This window comes from Polychytrium aggregatum (assembly GCF_025602895.1).
Source record: "Polychytrium aggregatum strain JEL109 chromosome Unknown BJ171scaffold_23, whole genome shotgun sequence".
NCBI lineage: Eukaryota > Fungi > Chytridiomycota > Chytridiomycetes > Polychytriales > Polychytrium > Polychytrium aggregatum.
Window position 1 is genome coordinate 1 of NW_026516225.1, and position 19,488 is coordinate 19,488.

At 58.8% G+C, this 19,488-nt stretch overlaps 8 protein-coding genes across 8 annotated transcripts; 5 read left to right on the top strand and 3 right to left on the bottom strand.

Annotated features, from left to right (window-relative positions):
- Positions 1-73: 73 nt before the first annotated feature.
- Positions 74-1,801, top strand: BJ171DRAFT_475605 (uncharacterized protein; the record flags this gene model as incomplete). The annotated part of the gene is made up of 4 exons (XM_053108792.1): positions 74-552; positions 615-1,316; positions 1,436-1,487; positions 1,677-1,801. Coding segments are annotated over 4 exons (1,358 nt in total), but the record flags the coding sequence as incomplete, so codon positions are not given.
- A 547-nt stretch (positions 1,802-2,348) lies between these two features.
- Positions 2,349-5,405, top strand: BJ171DRAFT_460039 (OPT oligopeptide transporter protein-domain-containing protein). The gene is made up of 2 exons (XM_053108429.1): positions 2,349-2,894; positions 3,013-5,405. The coding sequence occupies exons 1-2, from the start codon at positions 2,601-2,603 to the stop codon at positions 5,044-5,046; spliced, it is 2,328 nt and encodes a 775-aa protein (XP_052965644.1). The 5' UTR covers positions 2,349-2,600; the 3' UTR covers positions 5,047-5,405.
- A 681-nt stretch (positions 5,406-6,086) lies between these two features.
- BJ171DRAFT_508867 (myeloperoxidase thyroid peroxidase) lies at positions 6,087-8,158 on the top strand. Its single transcript, XM_053111325.1, has one exon. The coding sequence runs from the start codon at positions 6,361-6,363 to the stop codon at positions 8,029-8,031; it is 1,671 nt and encodes a 556-aa protein (XP_052965645.1). The 5' UTR covers positions 6,087-6,360; the 3' UTR covers positions 8,032-8,158.
- Positions 8,159-8,757: 599 nt separating this feature from the next.
- BJ171DRAFT_136823 (uncharacterized protein) lies at positions 8,758-9,756 on the bottom strand. Its single transcript, XM_053105668.1, has one exon. It carries the CDS (start codon positions 9,548-9,550, stop codon positions 9,020-9,022), a length of 531 nt encoding a protein of 176 aa, XP_052965646.1. The 5' UTR covers positions 9,551-9,756; the 3' UTR covers positions 8,758-9,019.
- Positions 9,593-10,662, bottom strand: BJ171DRAFT_568708 (uncharacterized protein; the record flags this gene model as incomplete). The annotated part of the gene is made up of 2 exons (XM_053113528.1): positions 9,593-9,917; positions 10,157-10,662. 2 exons carry the CDS (start codon positions 10,660-10,662, stop codon positions 9,593-9,595), a joined length of 831 nt encoding a protein of 276 aa, XP_052965647.1.
- A 624-nt stretch (positions 10,663-11,286) lies between these two features.
- Positions 11,287-13,827, bottom strand: BJ171DRAFT_508873 (glucosamine-6-phosphate isomerase). The gene is made up of 6 exons (XM_053111326.1): positions 13,452-13,827; positions 13,009-13,178; positions 12,841-12,857; positions 12,570-12,639; positions 12,085-12,350; positions 11,287-11,927 (listed from the first exon to the last, which is right to left on the bottom strand). Exons 1-6 carry the CDS (start codon positions 13,498-13,500, stop codon positions 11,645-11,647), a joined length of 855 nt encoding a protein of 284 aa, XP_052965648.1. The 5' UTR covers positions 13,501-13,827; the 3' UTR covers positions 11,287-11,644.
- A 2,198-nt stretch (positions 13,828-16,025) lies between these two features.
- On the top strand, positions 16,026-17,943 carry BJ171DRAFT_425165 (uncharacterized protein; the record flags this gene model as incomplete). The annotated part of the gene is made up of 3 exons (XM_053107704.1): positions 16,026-16,524; positions 16,757-17,534; positions 17,715-17,943. 3 exons carry the CDS (start codon positions 16,026-16,028, stop codon positions 17,941-17,943), a joined length of 1,506 nt encoding a protein of 501 aa, XP_052965649.1.
- A 26-nt stretch (positions 17,944-17,969) lies between these two features.
- Positions 17,970-18,782, top strand: BJ171DRAFT_136855 (uncharacterized protein). Its single transcript, XM_053105669.1, has one exon. The coding sequence runs from the start codon at positions 18,123-18,125 to the stop codon at positions 18,723-18,725; it is 603 nt and encodes a 200-aa protein (XP_052965650.1). The 5' UTR covers positions 17,970-18,122; the 3' UTR covers positions 18,726-18,782.
- Positions 18,783-19,488: the final 706 nt, after the last annotated feature.

The following is a 19,488-nucleotide window of genomic DNA, read 5'->3' on the forward strand; positions in this document are numbered from 1 at the left end:
GACACTCTGGAAGAGGTGTGTGGAACTCGTGAAAGACAAGACATTGCCATCATATACGGATTCATGGGTACAGCGGCGGCAAGCCTGTCGCTTCGCAAAGACGTGATGCGATACTTCAGCGAGGCCCTCGAGATGTTCATTCGGTCCCCTCCCGGAAGCGACTGTTTCTTTAGCTCGAGCGCTCTCATCAAGTCCGGCGACCTGTATGGAAGCGTGATCCGCACTGTGTCGCCCGATCCATCCCCCGATGCTGTCGACGTCGGGATGCATATTCACCCCAAGAAGGAGCCATTGAGTGTTGCATCCTCTCTGGCCGGAATGGCGTCGGTAGCGGCCCTCAAGGGAAAGTTCCAAATTGCATATGATCTTTCCAAACAAGTGCTCTCTATCCTCATCACGGCGCAAGCTCCTGCCCTGCTGATTGCGAGAGCACATCACAATATGGGAATCGTGCTGCGATGCCTTGACCACAGAGGCGATGCATGGGAGCAACTGCAGCAAGCTCGGGATATCTATGTTGGCCTGCATGGCACAAGCGATCATCGGGATATGGTCTCCTGGGAGGCACTCTAAGCGTCGGCTGATGGATGGAGCACAAACGATCCAAAGAATAGGTCAGCTCGATTGGTCAAACGGGCGGCGAACGCATCGACTACTGCCTCTCCGATCCGAGCAGAGAACAACTGCGTGCCGCCAGCAGCTCGATCGAGATCCAGGCATCATCGACCTCGGATGTGATGGGGCCTCTCGCCGGCGACCAGCACTCCCGCCTCGGAGCAATCGCCCGGCTCTGCCTCCCATGGATTCCAGGAGGTCCGTTGCTCTGGCGTGCTGATCCGCTCCTCTCCCCCTTTCTCGGCTCAGGCCATGCCAATCATGGGCTGTGGCGTTGCTGGCGTGCTGGTCTGCGCAAGCAGAGGGTCTTTCCCCCCCTCGATCCTCCTCGAGGCGCCCGGGTGAACGGCCCATGCCGGCTTCTTTCTCCTGGCAGCCAGCGCCATCGAAAGCAGCTCGGTCATGGGGAAGGCACCATCGGCGGCGTCTGTCGGGGCAGCACGCACGATGCGTCGGGCCCACCACCCAATCTCGCTCCGACATGGCCGCTTGCTCTGTGCGACCACCAGCCCAGGTCCATCGCGAAGGTGCCCCTGTCGCACATCATGGGCAGACATGCGGCCAATGGGCCTGGAAAGGCGGCGCGGTCGGGTATGGACGCAAGGAACGCCCCCCCCCCACCCAGCCACCCCGGCCTGAGAAAGAAGCACCACCCAAGCGAGCGCAGAAGCAGCCCGGCCGAGCAATGCTGGACGGCCGATGTGAGTGTCGGATGGTTTCATGCAAAGTGCTCAATGGCTGCGTATGAGGTGTTGGATGGTTGCATGCGAGGCGCTGGATAGCAGCATGCACTTTGGCTCGACAATCTGAGCGCAAACAGAGGACCAGGCCACAGACCAAGGCGTCCTGCTCGAGTCGGCGAATACAGCTTGGTCAGCGCGGTGAGGCGCGACATGGCGGTCCTTGCTGCTGCTGTCAGCTGTCCATGCGGGTTCTTGGTTACAACGCGTAGCCAATGTTTGGCAGCAGAGAGCGCCGGCGGTTGCACGGAGCAGCTTTCGGATCAATGCCGCCTTCCTTGTGGGATTGAAGAGTGTCGGCAAATGTACCAACATTGGCAGGCAGATGCAAGTGGTTCTCGCAGCCCAAAGACAGACAGTTGGGACGAGAGGCCTGCTGGGCCGCGCACCATGCGAGGCAGCAGAACGGCGCTGGACCGACGGAGGAGAAAGATCAACCTGGATGAGGCGCGCACAACAATACACCCCCACCGCGGCAGCCCGAGATATAAGCTGTAAGGCCGAAGAGCAAGGCCGAAGAGCAAGGCCAGACACAGGACCAAGACAACCACACACACACTGACACCAACACTGGCTGACACGGGATGTCGCACAAGCAGCGCCGCTCTCGGGCTGCGCCCGGCCGCTCGCACCACATGAGCATCACGCTGGCGCTGGCCCCACGCCGCCACGCGTCGGGCGGCGCGTTGGTGTCGCACAAAAGGTCAAGCCCAGGGCAAGCCCGCACCAGCCCACTCCCCTGGCGGCTGCCCGCGCTGTATACAAGCTGCACACAAGCTGCACATCCGCTGTTTCCGTGCTGTACATACGCTGTACATGCACAGTCTGTGTGCCCTTGCACAACCCGGGCGCCGGGCCATGCCCATCAGCTGATGGCCCCCACGCCTTGTGCGCCACGGTCCCGTGGCACCGGCGCTGTGCTCGTCGCCTCCCCCGGCCTTGCCTCTCCACTGTCATGCTGCCGCCTGTCTGGCCCGGCGCGTCGAGTGCCCCGTCTCGGATGGCTTGTCTTTCCGCCCCAGGTGGCTCGTTCGGGCTGCAGATGGCTTGTCCTTTCCTTGGGCGGCGCCATCTTTGCTGTGGGTGGCTCCACCTTACGTGCCCCCTCTCGTCGGGAGTGCCGCCTCCGTTGGCGTGCCCCCCTCTCGTTGGGCATCGCCAGGCGCCGTCTATAAGTACTCCCCCCCCCGCGGCTCCCCTCTTCTCTCGCCACCTCACCTCTTCCCATCCCCCGCGCTGGCAACCATGACTGAGGCCACCAAGAAGGAGCACCACCACACCACTCCCAAGCTCGACACCGAGGAGAAGGAGATCCTTGGTATCACTACCATCGACTCTGACGATGTCGAGCAGCTGGACGCCCACAGCGCCTATGCCCAGATCAGCGCCGTCGTCCCCACGACCGATGATCCCACCACTCCCTGCTTCACCGTCCGTGCCATGTTCCTGGCCATCCTCTTCTGTGTCATCACCTCGGCCGTCAACGTCGTCCTCTCTTTCCGCACCAACCAGTTCACCGTTCCTGCCTACGTCGCTGTGGTGAGTATCTGTCGATCACACACCAGAGTGAAGCACCCACGCTCGGGCCCGACCGAGTTCCTCCACACAGCCCGTCGCTTGGCACTCACATCCCCCTCCCGCCGCCTCTACGCTCCAGATCATCTCGTACCCCATCGGTATCTTCTTCTCCAAGGTCCTCCCCGATGTCCGCTTCAAGCTCTTTGGCGTCGAGAACTCGCTCAACCCCGGCCCCTTCTCCATCAAGGAGCACGTCCTGATTTACATCATGTCCAACGCCGGTACTCCCTACGGTATCGACAACGTCGTTGGCCAGGTCGGTCCCCTCTACCTCAACGACACCTCCATCCAGATCTGGCAGTCGATGCTCTGGATTCTTGCCACCCAGTGCCTCGGTCTCGGCCTCGCTGGTATGGCCCGTGAGTTCCTGATCAAGCCCGCCGCCATGTACTGGCCCGGCAACATGGGTATCCTTGCCATGTTCGCCTCCTTCCACGACTCCAAGACCGCCGCCGCCGACTCTGCCTCCAAGTACAAGATGTCGCGCTTCAAGTTCTTCTGGATCGCCTTCACCGTCACCATTGTCTACTACTTTATTCCCGGCTTTATCGCCCCCGCCCTCCAGAGTATCGCCATCCTCTGCTTCTTCGGCGCCGGCAAGACCAGCCTGACCAACATCTTCGGCTCGACCTCCAGCGGCGTTGGTCTCCTGGCCCTCACCCTCGACTGGTCCCAGTTCAACGGCTACATCGCGCCCATGACCGCTCCCTTCTGGGCCAACTGCGTTGTCCTGATCGGCTTCATTTTCTGGTCATGGATCATTGTCCCCATCGCCTACGTTAACAACGTCTGGGATGGCAAGTACGTCGGTTGCAAGAAGCCCGGACCCAACGGCTGCGGTTTCCTCAACAGCAACGGTCTCTTCAACGGCTCTGCTCTTGGCCAGCGTCTCAGCGGCCGCATCCTCCTTGACCCCACCACCTTTGACCTTGACATCAACAAGTACAACAGCGCCGCCCCCGTCCATCTTGGCATGTCCTTTATCTTTGTCTACGCCACCTCCTTCATTGCCATTGCTTCGTCCGTCACCCACGTCACTCTCTGGTACGGCAAGGACATTGTCCGCCAGGCCCGTGTTGCCATGAACCAGCTCAAGGAGGATGCCGACCACCAGGACATCCACAACAAGCTCATGGCTGCCTACCCCGAAGTCAGCAACTGGGTCTACTTCGGTATCTTCCTGTCCTCCACCATCCTGATGCTTCTCGTCGGCTCCTTCACTCCCTACAAGCTCCAGTGGTGGGGTGTCCTCTTTGCCGTTGCCCTCGGTATCATCTTCGTTATTCCCCTCACCACCATCACCGCCCTGACCGGCCAGTACATTGGTCTTAACGTCCTGACCGAGTTCATCATCGGTTTGATCATCCCCGGCGATATGATTCCCGTCATGTCCTTCAAGTCGCTCGGCTACAACACCATGATCCAGGCCCAGACCCTCCTCAACGATCTCAAGATCGGCCACTACATGAAGGTTCCTCCCCGCGCCATGGTTGCTGGTCAGGTCATCGGCGCTATTCTCTCTGCCCTGATCTGTGTCCCCGTCGCCACCTCCTTCACTCTCTCGCCCCTCTTTGGTGTTGGTAACTGGCAGGCTGCTAGCTACGGTGTCTTCTACTCTGCCGGTACGATTTGGGGAGCCATCGCCCCTGCCCGCTTCTTCGGCTCCGGCGCTCTCTACCACGACATCCTCTGGGCCTTCCCTGCCGGTCTCGTCGCTCCCATCCTCCCCTGGCTCGGCAACAAGCTCTACAAGCACCCCTACTGGCACTTGATCAACGTCCCTATCCTTGCCACTTGGGTCGGCCCCCAGACCGGCAACCAGGTCATCATCATCGTCCCCTTCATCGTCGCCTTCGTCTCCCAGTACTACCTCTTCCGCTACAAGAACGAGTGGTGGAAAAAGTACAACTTTGTCCTGTCCGTCGCCCTCGACTCTGGTGTCGGTATCGGTGCCACCATCATTGGTGTCCTCCAGCTGCTCTTCCTCCAGACCGATGCTGATGGCAACCCGGTTGGTGGTTTCCTGATGCCCAACTGGTTCCTCAACCCCGCCACTACCAACGACTTTTACTGCTTCGATGTTGACTATGCTGGCAACCCCCTCAGCAAGTAAAGTCCGCCATCTCGGCGACGACCTGTCAAGAGGTGTTGGCCCTCCCACTCCCCTGTCTTCCTGGATCTTTTCCTTTCTCCTGCCAAAGCTTCTTCCCCTGTGCTGATCTCTATGCCGAACTTTATCGGAAATATCCTCTTGAAGCATCCTCTCTCCTTTCTTTCTGCCCTTTGAAAAAAAGCCCTGCCTGAACGTTTACGCCTTCTATTGAGTTGAGAGTGTGCACGGGTCGATCCCCCATTGTCCCCGAGTGTCTATGCTCCCCTTTCCCTCGATCATCTATGCGTCCTCCAAAGGTGACGTGGGTCGCCTGATCCGCTCATTCTCTCAATGGCCCGTAATACATGAAATGCTCTGATCTCATCCTCGGCTACAATATCCGCTGTCGACATTCTCCTAACAATCTGATGCTGTGCGCGGCGGGGAAGTGAAGGGGTTCTGGTGCTTGGATGGCCAGCGGGCCAGCGGGCCAGGACATTCGACGCCGATGCCGATGCTGATTGTGATTGTGATGGCGGTGGTGTTGATGGCGGTTGGTGTGCCAGGAGATTCGATGCGGTGTTACGAGCTGTGTTGTATGGACGCCACGAGCCGTGAGTGGATCTGGATGATATCCACGATCGATCCATCAGCATCCCGATATTCGCATCTCTCCCAAGACCTCGCTGCCCTTGGCCACCCACAATCCTGCTGGTCCAACCGACCCTGCCCACCCACAACCCCGTCCAGCGACGGAAGAGAAAAGACCGCCGTCCAGTGTCTCCTGCGGGGATGCAGCGCAGCGGTCCCCTGGACCCTGGGTATCGCCGAGTTGGCCCTCGGTCAGTCTGTCCTTGCGGATTTCCCAGGGCAGCGAGCTGACACAGCATACCCCCAGACCCTGGCCCCAAGGAAGGCGCAAAAGCGACCCGCACTCAAAGGGACATCCGCACGTTCTCGCTGTCGCCGTCGGGAAACAGTCTCCGCAACTCCTCCGAGATTACAGGGCTTGGGCTGCATCGCCAGGATGTCTTTTCTCTTTGGGACACTCTGCCGTGTCCCGCACCCGCGGTTTGCACCCATGTCTTGCTCCTTCTGCGTCGTCGCAGAGGCGAGCCCCGTGTACTCGTCGCCAGACCGATCCCTTCCGTCGACCGTCTCATCCTACCGACAGGGATCGTCCGCCTTCACTCCCGAGTCTGGCAGCTTTGCCCCGAGGCATAAAGCGTGCGGCTTTCGCAGCACTCTGAATCGCCAGCGACAGCACCACCCAAGCCGAGTACTTCCTTCATCCGCTCAGCTACTCTCCTCGGCTCCTTTCCTTCGTTACTCGCCATGATCTTCGCTGCACCCAACAGCCAGTCTTGCGCTGCCTGGCTGCTTGGAGCCGCCTGCCTCTCCAGTCTCGTTGTGCCTCACACCCGGGCCGATACCGTCCAGGCTCGCTTCCCGGCCGCACCCAGATTCCCTGAAAACACTTTCACACGCATGTTTCCGACTCTCCATTCGTTCGGTCCCCAAGACAACGCCGAGCGTCTCCTCGTCGAAGCCATCGGCGCAATCTCGGGAATCGTTGATGCCGGTGACATTCCCGGCGTCACCAACCCCAGAAACCCAGACAATCCCGCCATGACCGCCGGGTTCACATTCTTGGGCCAGTTCCTGGACCACGACATCACCTTCGACAAACGATCGGCCATCAATGCCACGGCGGATCCATACCGAACCATCAACTTCCGCACCCCGGCCTTTGATCTCGACTCGGTCTACGGCATGGGTCCCGACGGCTCGCCAGAGTACTACCAGTCCGACCAGGTATCTTTCCGGGTCGAGCCCATCCCTGGCTCCGACAAGGCCTCTTTGGCCGGTGTGATCCGCTTCGACCATCCCCGAGACTCCAACAACAACTCCATCATCCCCGAGTCCCGAAACGACGAAAATCTGATGGTATCGCAGCTGCATCTGGGCTTTATGCTCTTTCACAACGCCGTTGTCGCAAACCTCCGATCCCAGCCAAAGTACAAACATGCGCACCCCCGACGGCTCTTCAAGGACGCTCGCCAGATAGTCACCTACCACTACCAGTGGATCATTGTCCACCAGTTTCTGCCCACGACCATTGGCCAGAACGTTGTCGACAGCATCCTCCAGGGCGGCCTCAAGTTCTACAACCCTTTGCGATTCCCGTTCCAGCTGAAGCAGCTCGATCAGGTCCTCAGCCTCGCTGACGACGACCAGTTCGGCTCCTCAGCCGCCAGTCTGGCCCATACCCGACGTACACTGCCTCTGGTTCCGATCGAGTTTTCGGTTGCTGCGTACCGCTTTGGCCATTCGCAGGTTCGTCCCGGCTACCGTGCAAACTTTGGAGGGCCAGCCGGCGTTCCTCCAGCATTTGCGCCTTTGGTCTTCAACAACAGCATCAGCCCCACCGATCCCGACCCAAACGATCTTCGAGGCACCCACCGGGCCGCCCGCCGCTTTATCGATTGGCAGACGTTCTTCCCTATGGCCCCGAATCTGCAAGGCAGCATTGTGCCGCTCCACAACAAAAAGATCGACACCAACGTCTCGTCCCCTCTGTTCAATCTGCCCGGCCAGCAGGCCCCCCTCGACGGCCTTCCATCGAGCGGGCCGTCTGCTCTTCCAGCCCGCAACCTCGCCCGCCATGTCAACTTTGCCATTCCCTCGGGCCAAGCCATAGCCTCTTTCATGGGCGAGACCCCGCTGGTGGTGCCTCGACTGAGCCCGTTCGGCCTCAACACAAGCACCCCGCTGTGGTATTACTGCCTGTTCGAGGCCGAGACCACCCAGCAGGGCGAGCGGCTTGGTCCTGTCTGCGGCCGCATCGTCGGCGAGGTCTTTATTGGATTGCTCAAGTTTGACCGCAACTCGTACTTCAACCTGGCCCCGCACTTTGTGCCTTTCCTGCCCAGCGCCGTGCCCGGCAACTTTACAATCTCTGACCTGCTGACCTTTGCAGGCGTTGTGTTCCCACTTGGTCTTTGATCTTATATTCCAAAATGCAAGTCCTGATTTTACTCCCCAAAACGAAATGGGGGCAGAGTGTTTTGAGCCAGATTCATTAGTTATCCGAATTCTCTTTCTGGGTCCTGAATACATACCCACAGTGATCAATCAGTATGACCAAGCAGCGCGTCCTACGGGAGCAGTGTGGTGATCGCCTTTGGCAATACATCGTGACAACTGGGCAAGGGCTATGCCTTCAGGGCCGGGAGACTTAGGCTGCTTGACACTTTGGGCAGTTCAAGCATCACCTCTGTCGTCCCAATCGCCCTCTTGTGAGCACCGCGCTGGCATCGACGAGCGGGTTCAACCCTCATCGGTGTGCTGCAAGTGCCGAGAGCCCTCTCGACTGTCGGATCGAGATGCACCAGGTATCGCCATATCGAAGCACAGTATCCAACACATCTGGTCGACTGGCATTGACAGAGCAATGCAGGAGTGTAGTGCATGCTTTCAATCCTCTGCCATTTCTCATGCGTTGCTTCCACGGATGCCCGATCATGGTGGCGATGGATGGATGCATCGAGGACACAGACCACAGCCATCTTCCTCAGTCGAGGCTGTGATCTCATTGGGGGTCTGGATGGACTGGAGTTGCAATGGTCATCATCACTCACGGAGATCCACCAGCGACAATGCGGGAGAAGGCAGTGCCTCAGGATGTCCACGACAACTGGTGTCTGCTCTCGATTGATTTCACGGCCAAGTGCGGTGTGTGGACTGTCATAGATTGTGAGGGATTTGGACTCGCTTCGGGTTTGACAGCAACAAAGCAGGATCGTCTCACACCACAGCACCAGAGCCGTCCTCCAGTACGAATATCACACAATCTGATCGGACGAAGTGAGATGTCGGAAGTGTGAGGAAGAAATTTGAATTGGAAGAAACAAGTCGAAACGGAGTGGAATGGAAAACATAGAGAGTAAAACCTGGAGAATGAACACATGACATTGAGCAGCTCCATGCTGAGCTACTTTGGGGATGAGCCAAAGGTGTATTCGAACGAATCGTTGAACACCACTCGACATCCATTCGGAAGCCCGGAAATCCTCCGGCGAATGATGCTCCATCCAAGACTGAAGGAGCCAGCATATCGGCCAAACGTGCCAGCCAACAAGGATCGATCGGATGGCCTCATACTTGAGTCCAAATGCAGTGTCTTGAGCGAGGGAAGCTTGTCGACCAGTCCGCTGACTCTGCGAATCGATCGAGGGACGTGAAGAATCTCGAGCTTGGGATACGAGGGAATGTCATCCAGCGACTTCAATTCGCAGCAAGCGTGCAAATCGAGGACTGTGAGGGAGCTTTGATTTACATGCAGATCGGCCAGGCTCACAAATTGACTTGAGAGGACGAGATGATTGAGCTTTGGCATCCTTGGGAGTTGGCTCAATGGTGTGGGGTTTGCGCGAGGAGATTGTGAGCTTGGTGAGGACGGAGGCTCCTCGGGAACATCGACGAGGGCCTCAACGCCGGTTGGAATGTCGAGCTCAAGCAACATCGGCACCGCTGACGGCCAACCAAGAGACGCGAGTCCAATAGATCATGGGGATGTGAGGAGCTTTAGCGAAGGCAGTTCCCTCGGCAAGCCTCCAAGGGACTCGGTGGACTTGGGGAGCAAAATTGTCTCCAACTTTGGCATCTCGGAGATTCCCTTGAGGGACTTGAGTTCAGTGCATCCACTCAGATCGAGCCTTGTAAGCGAGGGCAGTTCTTTCGGCATGCCTTCCAGGGACTCAATGGACGGTGGGAGAAGAATGGTCTCCAACTTGGGCATCTCAGGCATTCCCTTGAGCGACTTGAGTTCACTGCATTCACTCAGGTCGAGCCTTGTAAGCGAGGGCAGGACATTCGGCATGCCTTCCAAGCTGATCAGTGGATCAGCCACTTGATTCCATTTTCTATGCTCGATGGTCAGATTTGAAATACTGGAGAGTGTCTTGGGCCATCCAGACACCTCCAGAAACGACATATCCTCGAGGTCAAGCGCCTTTCCCTTGCTTGGTTGATCGCTGGGATGTCGAATGGCAAAAGTTTGGAAACATAGGTATCTCTATCTGTGCGCCAGCTGGGTCGAATCGTGATATTCAATTGCTCGATCTCTAACGGCCACTTGAAGCGAAAGTCTTGTCCTTCAGCGATGGTTATCATCTCCTCGACCGACGGCTGCTTGGATCCATTTGGTCTTGCGTCCTCGGGGAAGTGGAACGCTGGATCGGTCACTTGGCAGTATCGTTGCACTCGGTCGAAAAACGGCCTGTCTCGATGGACTTCAGACCAGAGCTCATTCTCCTTCGCCAACATCGATGAGTTGGTTGGTCTGTGCTGATTTTGGCGAAGTGCATAACAGAGGAGCCCTTGGGCCACTTTCAACCGATCGATGGAGGGATCGACACCCTTGAACAGGAATTCGGGAGTGATCCCCAAAGTGGGGAATAGTAACCGTTCCCGTACCTCTTCGGTATCGAGGATGGCCCGAGTCTGCTTCGAGACTCTCAGGAGTTTTGCGAGCAAGGATGAGCTTGCAGCTCGAATGAAGGCGTCATTTGTGATCAGGATGGTGAGCAGGTCGAAGCGAGCGAGGTCCTCCTGGATCAGGGTTGATTCTGCCATCGTTTCAGTTGCAGCCGGCGTGGCAGAAAGGAGCGATGGAGACAGGCCGCAGATGGGAGGCAGCCGAGACAGAGCAGAGAGCAGGAACAACGGCGAAGGAGCAGAGGCGACATGGGGTATTTGAGGGGTGATGTGCTGTTTCCTCGCTGATACCGTCCACGGGGTGTGGCTTGGTGATACCGTCGTCACACAGACCTGCTGTTTCGGGACGGGTGTCACCCAGCCAGAACAATATTCCTGTGCAGCACGATTCCATCCGATTCGGCCTACAGCGACAGATGTGTGCTGGGCAGCACAAATCGACAGATGAATGGGATGAAATGGACGGCGGAGCATTGATGGGCAGTCCCAAGCCGGTGGACATGGGAGTACGGTCTGGGACAGTTGTCTGAATCCACTCCAATCCACTCCAATCCACTCCAATCCATGAATGGCATCAACGAGGTGAAGTGCCATGTGGGAGTGGGGGGCTCGACAGTGTCCAACTTGTCCCGAGACTTGTCAGTGCTTGTTGATCGACTCAGTTTGTTTGGAATGGAACTGGACAGAGTGTCCCTGGGTGCTCTCACATCAATCCTTGCCTGTTGGTTTTGGGAGCACAGTCTCGATCACACCCAGTCGACATTTGTGCGGGATGTAAATATATTTGTATAGACAAGAGAGGCCTTTCTCTGTGTTTCTGGCTGGCGAGAGAAGGCGGTGTGGGAGAATAAGGGGGATGGAGGCGGTCGCCGGCAATCAGAGATATAGAGTACAAATGACCAGTTTCAGGCACAAGCATGCCCCAGAAGGAGAAACGGAGCAGCACAATCAACAAATCAGCATTTACGCATCTTTCCGTGTCTGTCCTGAGCCAGCTGGACTGATCATTGGGTGGAAGGGAGAGGGGAGGAAAAAACGCACCATTGGAGGCAGGTAGGAGGAGGAGGAATGGGATGAACAATGGCGCCTTTCTGTTGTGAGGGTGATGAGGGGATGATATTTACTCCTCCATGGACTCGCCAGCCTTGCGGGGAGCAATGCGGCCATCACCGCCAACGTGCAGCAGCTCGTGGACCTTCTCGATCGACTTGAAGTACTTGACGGTCTTGACGTGCAGCTCGAGGGTGGCATCCTCGTCGCAGACAATCATGCCGCGGGGGTGAAGCTGGATGGCCGAGACCGTCCACATGTGGTTGAGACCCTCCTCAATGCACTTGGCGATGGCGAGAGCCTTGTGGGCACCGGTGATGATCAGGAGGACCTCACGGGCATCCATGACGGTGCTATGTAGCAGCGAGATCAAAAATCAGAATCACGCTTCTCAAACCTGCCGCACTGTCGAGGAAGATGGTCTCGTTCTTCTCTACCCGCACCATCATTCGCCCATTCGCCGTTGGGCAGGGCAGTGCAGGACAGTGCAGGAGAACCTGGTCCACTTACGCAACACCGACGGTCAGAGCCAGCTTGGGAACCTTGTTGATGTCGCCGCCAAAGAAGCGCGAGTTGGCGAGGATGGTATCGTAAGCGAGGGTCTTGATGCGGGTGCGCGAGGAGAGCGACGAGCCGGGCTCGTTGAAGGCAATGTGGCCATCGGGGCCGATGCCGCCCAAGAAGAGCTCGATGCCGCCGACAGAGGCGATCTTCTCCTCGTACTGCTGGCACTCGAGCTCGAGATCGGGGGCGTTGCCGTTCAGGATGTGGACGTTCTGCAGCAACATATGGAGCGCGAGACCGAGAGGGGCGAGTCATGGTGAGTAAATGCAACTGGCTGCTGCTGTTCCGGTACAGTGGGAATCGGGGGGTGATTCGGACACACGCCAATGCAAGCAACGCAGAGCAGTGGTGGGGGAATCGGTAACGAATGCGGATTGAAGCAACCAGTCAAGCAGGAGAGGAAGGCGAGCTGAAGGGGCGACGGGCCTAACCTCGGGGAGAATGTCGATGTGCTTGAAGAGGTTGTTCCACATGAACGAGTGGTACGACTCGGGATGATCGCTGCATGAGTAACGATGACGCCACGGGGGCGAGTCAGTCCGATGGATCGGCATGGCACGTTCACAGCCCACGGGATGGCGCCCAGTCGACAAGACGTTCGGCAGGCCGATTCACAATTCACAGACCAGCCTGCTCGGAAAGAGGGGCCAGCGAGATCGACTGGGTTGACCATGTTGCGCCGCCACCACCACAAAGACTTACCGAGGAAGACCGACGTACTAGACGCAGACAGGGGCGAGCAACGACAACAGTGAGCAACGTGCTCTCTGAATCGCATGGAGCGACAGACACTCGATCAAAAAGACCTGTCCAGAGCTGGGCACTTCAACGAGCACCGCCAGGGAATCACGGCACGACGCAGAAACTCACTTCGTCCATGTTGAAGGAGACGACATGCTTGAACGAGAGCTCGCCGGCCTTGTGGAACTCCACGAGACGCTTGTAGACCTGCACGGGCGAGGAACCGGTGGGCAGGCCAATGACGAAGGGGTTCTCGGGGGTGGGGTTGAAGGTGTTGATTCTGTCCTTGATGTAGGTAGCTAAGGGGGAGAACCCAGAGAGGTGCGTCGGCGGGAAGGTGGGAAGCAACATGAGAGTTTCAGCAGCAGCTCAGAAGATGTACAGTGAAGCGCATCTCGGGGCTGATGAGGCAGAAGAAGCACTTTCCATGTTCCCGGACAACCGATGCGGCGAACGATGGCACCGTCGGCAGCAGCAGCCGCGGCGATGCGATCGTGGGTTCGATGGCTGTCCGAGCCGCGATCCGGCATCGACAGCGCCTCAGCGGCCGGATCGGAAGGGCGAGTACGTACCAATGTACTGGGCTACCTGGCCGGGATCATCGCGGATAACGAGACGCATGGTTGCAGAGCGAAGGCGCGGAGACGAAGGGCGATGGCGGGGTTGGGTCGAGGATGGGCAGATCGGGCCTGAGGGACGAAGAGTTCCAAGCCGAGGCCGAGACAGCCGAAAAAAATGGGCCGCGGCGGCGCTCCTGGAACCTCGTCGCGGCCGACAAGCCCCTCGGCTATCTCTGGCAGCGTGTGTGTGTGGCGTGGCGGGCCGCGCAGCGTGTGTAAGCCGCCTGTGCTGCCGGGCGATAGCGCACCTCGGACGCGACACAAGGGGGACCAAGGTTCACAGCGAAAGCACGATTGCGACTGGTCGTGTGGACAGCGGCGGACGCACAACGGGCGCACAGCGAGAGCGCGCAGCAGGCATTGGCCGGCCATGGACTCACAGTAAACTGCATGTTTGGAGCAGCAGGGATCACTGCTGTGGGTGTGAGGGATGCAGCACCATCTGCCTGGCGATGCGGCGTTGGCTTGGGGTGCATCATCTGCTGGCCAGCGATGCGGTCGCCGATCCGGGTGACGGACTGGTCCCGGTTCGAGCTCTGACACTCTCTTGGTCATGGATTGTTGCAAGCGAGGTTTACACTGCGGCTGCGGGCTTGCAGCTGGCGCAACATGGCCTGCACAGTCACAGTGATGTCCTTGGGAGTGTCGCGTGCAGGCCAGGCAACAAGCGCAGCGGCACAGAGACAGCGGCGCAGGCATCCAGGATCGAGCCGGATCCAGCCGCCTTGTGCCTTGGTCGCGTGTACAGGGACAGTCACGGTGCGTCAGACGAGGCGGAGGCGCCTTGTGGCTGGACGCCCTTCTCGCCATCCCCTCGCCGGCCTCTCGCCGACCTCTCGCCGGCCTCTTATCTGTCTCTCTCTCTGCTGCGCACGACTTGCCTCTGTGTCACCTCGGCTGGCCCACACGCGACCGCGGTCCTATCAGGCGGCGCGCTGCTCTGCGATGTGACTGGCGCGCGGCCCCGACGCGCTGGCTCAAGGCGGGCGCATCGAGAAAGCCGCGTGTGCGCACGCGATAGGACGCTGTGCGACACTGAGATACAGCTGGCTTCTTGGTTCAGGCTGCGCCTTGTCGAGAGTGGTGCTGGTTCTGTGCAGGAGTGTGTGCGATGGCTCGACCAGGCCGAACTGCAGCAGTGCATGTTGGGCTGTCGAGCAGCGTGCTGTGCTGGTGCTGCTCCAGAGGATATCGCGCCTGCATCAACAGCCGCACCAGCACCAGCATCAACAGCCGCACACACAAGCCCCGCCAACACCGCACTATCTGCCTGTGCGCCGTCGCGTCGCACCAGCCAATCGCGCTGCGCATTCGCGCTGTTCCGTGCACATCTCGCGCATTCTGTGCCGCCTCACGTGTCGCGCCAGCCAATCCGCGGCCGGCCCCGCCCCGCCAACCAACCAGCAGCCCGCCCTGGCCACACTCGCTGTGCGGTTTATAAATCCTTCTCATCGCCCGCAGCGACAGCATTCGCTGACCTTCGTCGCAAAGAATAAGGGGTGTCTTCTGTCTCGCCGGTCGCTGGCACCGGTCTCGCTGTAAGTGTACTTTGGTCCCCTCCCCGGACACATGCTTCTCAAGCGGGCGATGGGCTCTGGCGACGGGTCCCTTTGGCATTGCCCGATCAGCAGATCGCCATCATCCGGCGTCCATGCAGCATCATCCGCCCAGCATGCACCCAGTGTCCACCCAGCGTCCACCCGCACACCCCCAGGCCTCCTGGCCCGGCCTGCAGCCCACCCCGCCCAATCCGCCTCATGGCGTCGCTGCGCTTGAGCAAGCGGCTTGCTGCCTTGCCCCCAGGTCCTGATCACACTCTGATCACACTTTTGCTGCACGCTGTCCCTTGGTCGCCAGGATCCCCTCTATAAAGGCTCTCTCGCCTCCCGCCCTTTCCCTATCTCATCGGTCCACAGATAAAAAAAAGGTAACCACGGCAAGGTCCTCCCCGCACTGTCTAAGCCCTGTCTAAGCCCCCCCCCGCCTTTGGCTTGCGTTATCACAAGCCTCGCATTTCCCCCCCCCGTGTCCCTTTGGCCCACCTGTCTCCTCCATCCTCTCCCTCCATCTATATTCTTCAGTCTGGACCGAGCCGCCTCGAGTCCTCCCTGTACTCTGCCTTCTGTCCGAGCCTCGCCTCATTGTCTGCCCGACCTCATAGACTAGTCCTCCCGACCCTTCTCGGTATTCCCAATTACCGCTTAATATTCGTAGACTTCTCCAGCCACTAATCCCGCCTCTTATTTCTATCCGCTTCAACCACCCCCGTCTTCGACTGCCTGCCTCGACGCCGTCTTTCGCCTATCTCATCCGCCTCCCCCGTTCTGAACCTCGCCGCTCGTCGTTTTCCGTCGCATGGCACCCTCGTATTGGCTACCGTTCCATCTCTCCATCTCCCCGACACTCACCCCCACCCACCATGCCGACCATCCGACCTTCCTGGACTCGCTCTTTAGCCTCACACTCCCGCCACCCATGCCCTCCTCGAGTTCCGTCCAAGTTCCAAGGGCAAGCTCCCCCGAGCCCATGGAAGTCAACAGCTCGCCCGCGGCTTCGTCACAGCCCCAAGTTGATACCTCCCACATTGCCACGAGCCCGGCCACCCGATCTCGTCCCGTAACTCCCGTCGTTCCCCGCCTGTCGATCCGAAGAAGCACCCTCTTTGACCCTGTCACCGTCCCGGTCGCCTCTCCGACTGTTCCTCTCTTTGCCAAGATCCGTGGCGGTGGTCACGGTGCCGAAGCCACCCATCTGGCCTCGGCCGAGGCCCACCAGATCCAGGTGGCTGCTGCCCCTGTCCTGGCCCAGGCCCGCGGCCGGAAAAACACCCGCCGCGTCATCAAAATCACCAACTGCCGCATCCTGAGAGACCACAAGCTCGTCGAGAACGACTCGCTCTGGATCGAGAACGGAAAGATCATCGACCCCCAGCCATACTTCTTCGAGGCCTATGGCGAGGCCGCCACCGAGATTGACGCCGGTGGTCTCATCATCTCCCCCGGCTTTGTCGAGCTGCAGCTGAACGGTATGTAGTCTGCGCAACCTGCGGTAGTCCTGCTGTTTCAGCTGCCTCGATTGCATCGATTGCCTCGATTGCTTAAATTGCTTTGGCTGCATCGCGCTGGCGGTAGTGCAGAGTGGCCGGCACAATTCGTTCTCCATCGAGCCGGCATGTAGCGTCCCCTGTGATTCGTCAGTCGATACCGAGCTCTCGCCCTAATCCCCCATCCCCACCCACGCTCATCCTCGCCGACCAGGTGCCTTTGGCGTCGACTTTACCAACGACCGCGAGACTCTGGAGGAGGGCATCCCCAAGGTCGCCCGCGGCCTGCTCAAGTTTGGCTGCACCTCGTTCCTGCCCACCATCGTCAGCTCAAAGCATGATGTCTACCGCACCGCCGTCCCCAAACTCTACCCCCGCCGAGGCAACGTCATCAACGGCGCCGAGGTGCTTGGCGCCCATCTCGAGGGCCCCTTCATGGCCCTGAGCAAGAAGGGCGCTCATGAGGTCGACGCCATCATTGCCGCCACTCAGAAGCCCGCCGACTTTGAGGCCATCTACCATCTCTCAGAGTATGGAGGCAGCCAGATCGTCAAGCTCGTCACCGTTGCCCCCGAACTGCCCGGTGTTGTCGAAAACATCCCCAAGCTTGTCGCGGCCGGCATCTGCGTTTCCATCGGCCACACGTCGGCGACCACCTCCGAATCGCAGCGGGCCGTCGAGGCCGGTGCTCGAAAGATCACCCATCTCTTCAACGCCATGCACCCGTTCCACCACCGCGATCCCGGACCGATCGGCCTGCTCGGTGCCTCCGATATCGAACGCCCTTACTACGGCATCATCTGCGACGGTGTCCACTGCCATCCCAACTCGGTCAAGATTGCCTACAACGCGCATCCCCGCGGCGCTTGCCTAGTGACCGATGCCATGGGTGCCGCCGGTCTTCCTCCGGGCAAGTACAAGCTCGGTAACATGACTGTCGACAAGGTCGATGGCGCTGCCTATATCGAGGGCACCGACACCCTGGCTGGCAGGTAAGAGTGGCTCTGAGTGTCGGCGAACCCGGTGGCATCGCTTCCCTTTCCACTTGACAGTCCAGGCCCTGTTCCGAGCCGCTCCGGCCTCCATTCCAACCGCGATCGTTCTGTTTGTTCGATTGGTTCGTTCGGCTCGGAATTGTTGCGCTGATGCGAATCGACCATCTTCCCGCTCAGTGTCGTGACCTTGGATGAGTGCGTCCGCAACTTCCGCAAGTTCACTGGCTGCTCCATCATCGAGGCCCTCGAGTCGGCCACCCTGCACCCTGCCACCTGCATCGGTGTCCAGGACCGCAAGGGAACCCTCAACTACGGTGCCGATGCCGACATTCTCTTCCTGGACGACGACCTCAACGTCAAGCGTGTCTTCATTGCCGGTGTCGAAGTCGACCTCGACGAGGCCTAAGCGAGAGAAGTCCACCACTCTTCTCGACTGCCTTGGTCAGCCCGTCATCTCACGCTCTCTCCCCCTTCGCCCTCCCTCTCCTCTCACGCTCGCTCGCTTCCAAAATGCAACCTTCGGTGTCTTGACAGGACTTTTGAAGTAGTGACTCTTGAATAACGAAATTCTCCCACCTTAGTCATATGACCGTTTTTCTTTTTTTCTATATCACGTCCTACCTACGACTTACCCTTTCCGACGACTTTGATGGACTTGTACGAACCATGGAGATGCCTAATGAACAACGACCATGGCAGTCCTCGTCGTCATCGATCCACCCGGGCCGTTGCAATCTCGTGTCGCTTTCTCGCTCTCCTTCCCCATCCTCGCTCTGTTTCATTGCTCCTTCCTGTCGTTGCTGGCCGATGCCCTGCAGACGTCTTCAGTCAGTCTGCTGGCTCTGCACGCCCATGGCCGGCTTGCGTTTGCGCCTTGCTTTGGTTCGTCTAGAGCCCCAGATTATCCCCTTCGAACCCAACGGCGAGGATTCCGACAGGAGAAAGCCCACCCAGCTTCCGGTGCTCAGCGGAAGTTCTCCGTCCCGCTTCACCCGTATCCAGAGCGCTGAGCCGTTTGGATCATCGCCAGGCATGGGCCTCTTGGTTTTCGAGGTTTGCGCTGTCAAGACTCTTTCTTCCGTTTGCTGCCCTGCGCTCGACTGCTCAACTCGGCCTCTATCTCCTCAATTGGCGAGGGATGGGCCTTCCCACTCTCTTTCCTCTGGGTACGTCTCCGTGTATCCTTGAATCCTCCTCCTCCCCCGTTTTTTTCTTCTTCTTTGCCTCCTTGCCGGGATCATCAATGTCTCGAATTTGGTCAATAGTCGATCACTCTTTCTATCTGCTCTCGCTACAGCATGTTCAGAACGAAACAGGACAGCACCCACTTGTGTCCTTCCAGATCGACCCACTGGTCTGTCCTCGGCGTCTCTGGTGATGGTGGAACTGCTTTGAAGTGCTGGGCGAATCTGTGTCTCTGGGCACTCGATGGACATCCCCGTTCCTTGCACCCACGATGCATCCCTGGACACGCTCTTTGGCTCTGGTTTTGGTTCTGGTTCTGGTTCTGGTTTGGGGCTCTTGGTCTTTGGTTCTGGTTTCTGTTCCAGCGTGTCCGAGTGGATCGGACTCGTGGGCTCGAGCGCATTCTCCTTCCCATGAGACTTTCGGAGCGACGCTCGGTCGATGTATATTTCGAGATAGTCGCACTATATCTCCCCGTTGGATCATTCCCCTAACCATGGCACAAACGCTGCCCCGTCTTCCATCGCCGCTGAGCCGTCTGCGCGATACTGCAAGACGCAAGTCGGGACGAGGACCAAGGGGACCAAGGGGAGCATGAGAACGGCGGCATTCTCTCCTCCCCCCCGAGCGACATTCGCCGACACAGACTTGCCTCCGCCTGCGTTTTCGGGACTTTCCCAGCGATCTGATTCTGCGATCCAGCTTGTTTCTGGACTGCGACCTGGCCCGGAGTCTGACGTGCATTCGCCAAAAGCCGGAACCGTAA

What these genes read in the sequence shown, in the direction of transcription:
- BJ171DRAFT_460039 (XM_053108429.1), top strand. Translation starts at nt 2,601, where the DNA reads ATGACTGAGGCCACCAAGAAGGAGCACCACCACACCACTCCCAAGCTC. An exon ending in TTCCTGCCTACGTCGCTGTG is followed by an intron (nt 2,895 to 3,012) that starts GTGAGTATCTGT and finishes TCTACGCTCCAG; the next exon opens with ATCATCTCGTACCCCATCGG.
- BJ171DRAFT_508867 (XM_053111325.1), top strand. Translation starts at nt 6,361, where the DNA reads ATGATCTTCGCTGCACCCAACAGCCAGTCTTGCGCTGCCTGGCTGCTT.
- BJ171DRAFT_136823 (XM_053105668.1), bottom strand. Translation starts at nt 9,550, where the DNA reads ATGTTGCTTGAGCTCGACATTCCAACCGGCGTTGAGGCCCTCGTCGAT.
- BJ171DRAFT_508873 (XM_053111326.1), bottom strand. Translation starts at nt 13,500, where the DNA reads ATGCGTCTCGTTATCCGCGATGATCCCGGCCAGGTAGCCCAGTACATT. An exon ending in ACATCGACATTCTCCCCGAG is followed by an intron (nt 12,351 to 12,569) that starts GTTAGGCCCGTC and finishes ATGTTGCTGCAG; the next exon opens with AACGTCCACATCCTGAACGG. An exon ending in GCTCTGACCGTCGGTGTTGC is followed by an intron (nt 11,928 to 12,084) that starts GTAAGTGGACCA and finishes GCTGCTACATAG; the next exon opens with CACCGTCATGGATGCCCGTG.
- BJ171DRAFT_136855 (XM_053105669.1), top strand. Translation starts at nt 18,123, where the DNA reads ATGACCGTTTTTCTTTTTTTCTATATCACGTCCTACCTACGACTTACC.